The 2056-nt window shown below is 39.4% G+C and overlaps 1 protein-coding gene across 1 annotated transcript in view; it reads left to right on the top strand.

The window, feature by feature from the left end:
- Positions 1–1369, top strand: part of RC3H2 (ring finger and CCCH-type domains 2) — a 63526-nt gene extending 62157 nt beyond the window's left edge. Inside the window, exons 15-17 of the mRNA XM_011965488.1 lie at positions 505–589; positions 848–929; positions 1028–1369. Of these exons, the coding sequence (XP_011820878.1) occupies positions 505–589; positions 848–929; positions 1028–1240 (380 nt within the window). The 3' untranslated portion in view covers positions 1241–1369. The remainder of the gene's footprint in view (positions 1–504; positions 590–847; positions 930–1027) is intronic.
- Positions 1370–2056: the final 687 nt, after the last annotated feature.

Genomic DNA, 2056 nt, shown 5'->3' with positions numbered 1-2056 from the left:
TTTAATTGAGACAGAGTCTCACTCTGTTGCCCAGACTGGAGTGCAGTGGTGCGATCTCGGCTCACTGCAACCTGTGTCCTGGGTTCAAGTGATTCTCCTGCCTCAGCTCCAAAGTAGCTGGGATTACAGACGTGCACCACCACGCCTGGGTAATTTTTGTATTTTTAGTAGAGAGTATTTTGTATTTTAGTTTCGCCATGTTGGCCAGGCTGGTCTGGAACTCCTGGCCTCATGTGATCCACCTGCCTAAGCCTCCTAAAGTGCTGAAATTACAGGTGTGAGCCACTGTGCCCGTCCTAAGCACTATGCTTTTTAATCCCCAGCTTGTGAGATGGAAAACATTTCCCTCCATTTAACAACCATGGGAAACTCAGAATTAGGTGGTTTAACCAGCATCATATGGCTAGTGGGATAAAGTACAGATCTATTTTGAGAAGTATACATTCATATCAGTACACTAATTTGTCACTTTTTTGACCATTGTTTCATTCTACATGTCTGTAGATTATGTCCCTTATGTCAATGCTGTTGATTCAAGGTGGAGTTCATATGGCAACGAGGCCACATCATCAGCACACTATATTGAAAGGTAACGTTTTTCTTAATTCTATAGGATTCTCCATTCTCAGACTTGTATGTATCTTAAGAGTACACATCCTACCCCCAGTTCATGAAATGTGCTTTGCTTGTCTCAGCTATGTAACAAATTTCTGAAAAATATTTGCATTTAAATTTGGAATGACTGAAGTTTTCAGGGTTGATCTGTCACATAAAACATATGGTTATTACTGCTTTTGTTGCTTCATTGACTTAACTTTTATTACAGTAAACATATTTCTCTTTAAAGGGACAGATTCATTGTTACTGATTTATCTGGTCATAGAAAGCATTCCAGTACTGGGGACCTTTTGAGCCTTGAACTTCAGCAGGTAGGCTCTGTAACTTAGCTATGAATTTTTAAAAAATAGAATGCCAGTTGAAAGCTATGGTTGGAAGCTAACTTTACTTTTCTTTCCTCCTCATATAGGCCAAGAGCAACTCATTACTTCTTCAGAGAGAGGCCAATGCTTTGGCCATGCAACAGAAGTGGAATTCCCTGGATGAAGGCCGTCACCTTACCTTAAACCTTTTAAGCAAGGAAATTGAACTAAGAAATGGAGAGGTAAAGAAACTGAATCTTTCGGCTTCATGCTTAATGTATTTGTTTTCTGCTGCTGCATCTTGGTTATACCATTACTGAGTGTATTTTGGTGTGCCTATATCTCTGATAGATGATCGATTGCTTTTAAAACTCATAATAGAAATAAAATTGTAGTCCTAGATTTCTTAAATAATTCTTTAACTAGATCATTGAAATTTTTTTTTTTTTTTTTGAGATGGAATCTTGCACTATTGCCTGGAGTGTAGTGGCACAATCTCGGTTCACTGCAGCCTCTGGCTCTCAGGTTCAAGTGATTCTCCTGCCTCCCGAGTAGCTGAGATTACAGGCACCCACTGCCATGCCCAGCTAATTTTTCTATTTTTAGTAGAGACAGGGTTTCACCATGTTGCTGGTCTTGAACTCCTGACCTCAAGTGATCTGCTTGCCTCACCTTCCCAAAGTGCTAGGATTACAGGTGTGAGCCACCGTATCTGGCTGATTATTGGGATTTTTTATTTTAATTTAAAAGGGAAGCCCCAGGTTCCACAGGTATAAAATCAGTATTTTTCTTAGTTACAGAGTGATTATACAGAAGATTCAACAGATACTAAACCTGATAGGGATATCGAGTTAGAGCTTTCAGCACTTGATACTGATGAACCTGATGGACAAAGTGAACCAATTGAAGTAAGTGCCACAATTAGATAATTGAGAGGCTTTGTTCGATTGAAAATTTAAAAGTATAAACTACTTTGATACTGAAGGATTGACATTTTATTTTCTTAGGAGATCCTGGACATACAGCTTGGTATCAGTTCTCAAAATGATCAGTTGCTAAATGGAACGGCAGTGGAAAATGGGCATCCAGTGCAGCAGCACCAAAAGGAGCCACCAAAGCAGAAGAAACAGAGTTTA

This window comes from Mandrillus leucophaeus, unplaced genomic scaffold, assembly GCF_000951045.1.
Source record: "Mandrillus leucophaeus isolate KB7577 unplaced genomic scaffold, Mleu.le_1.0 Scaffold729, whole genome shotgun sequence".
Classification (NCBI taxonomy): Eukaryota; Metazoa; Chordata; class Mammalia; order Primates; family Cercopithecidae; genus Mandrillus; species Mandrillus leucophaeus.
Note: the sequence above shows the minus strand (reverse complement) of the source record. Positions and strands in the feature narration are given on the sequence as shown.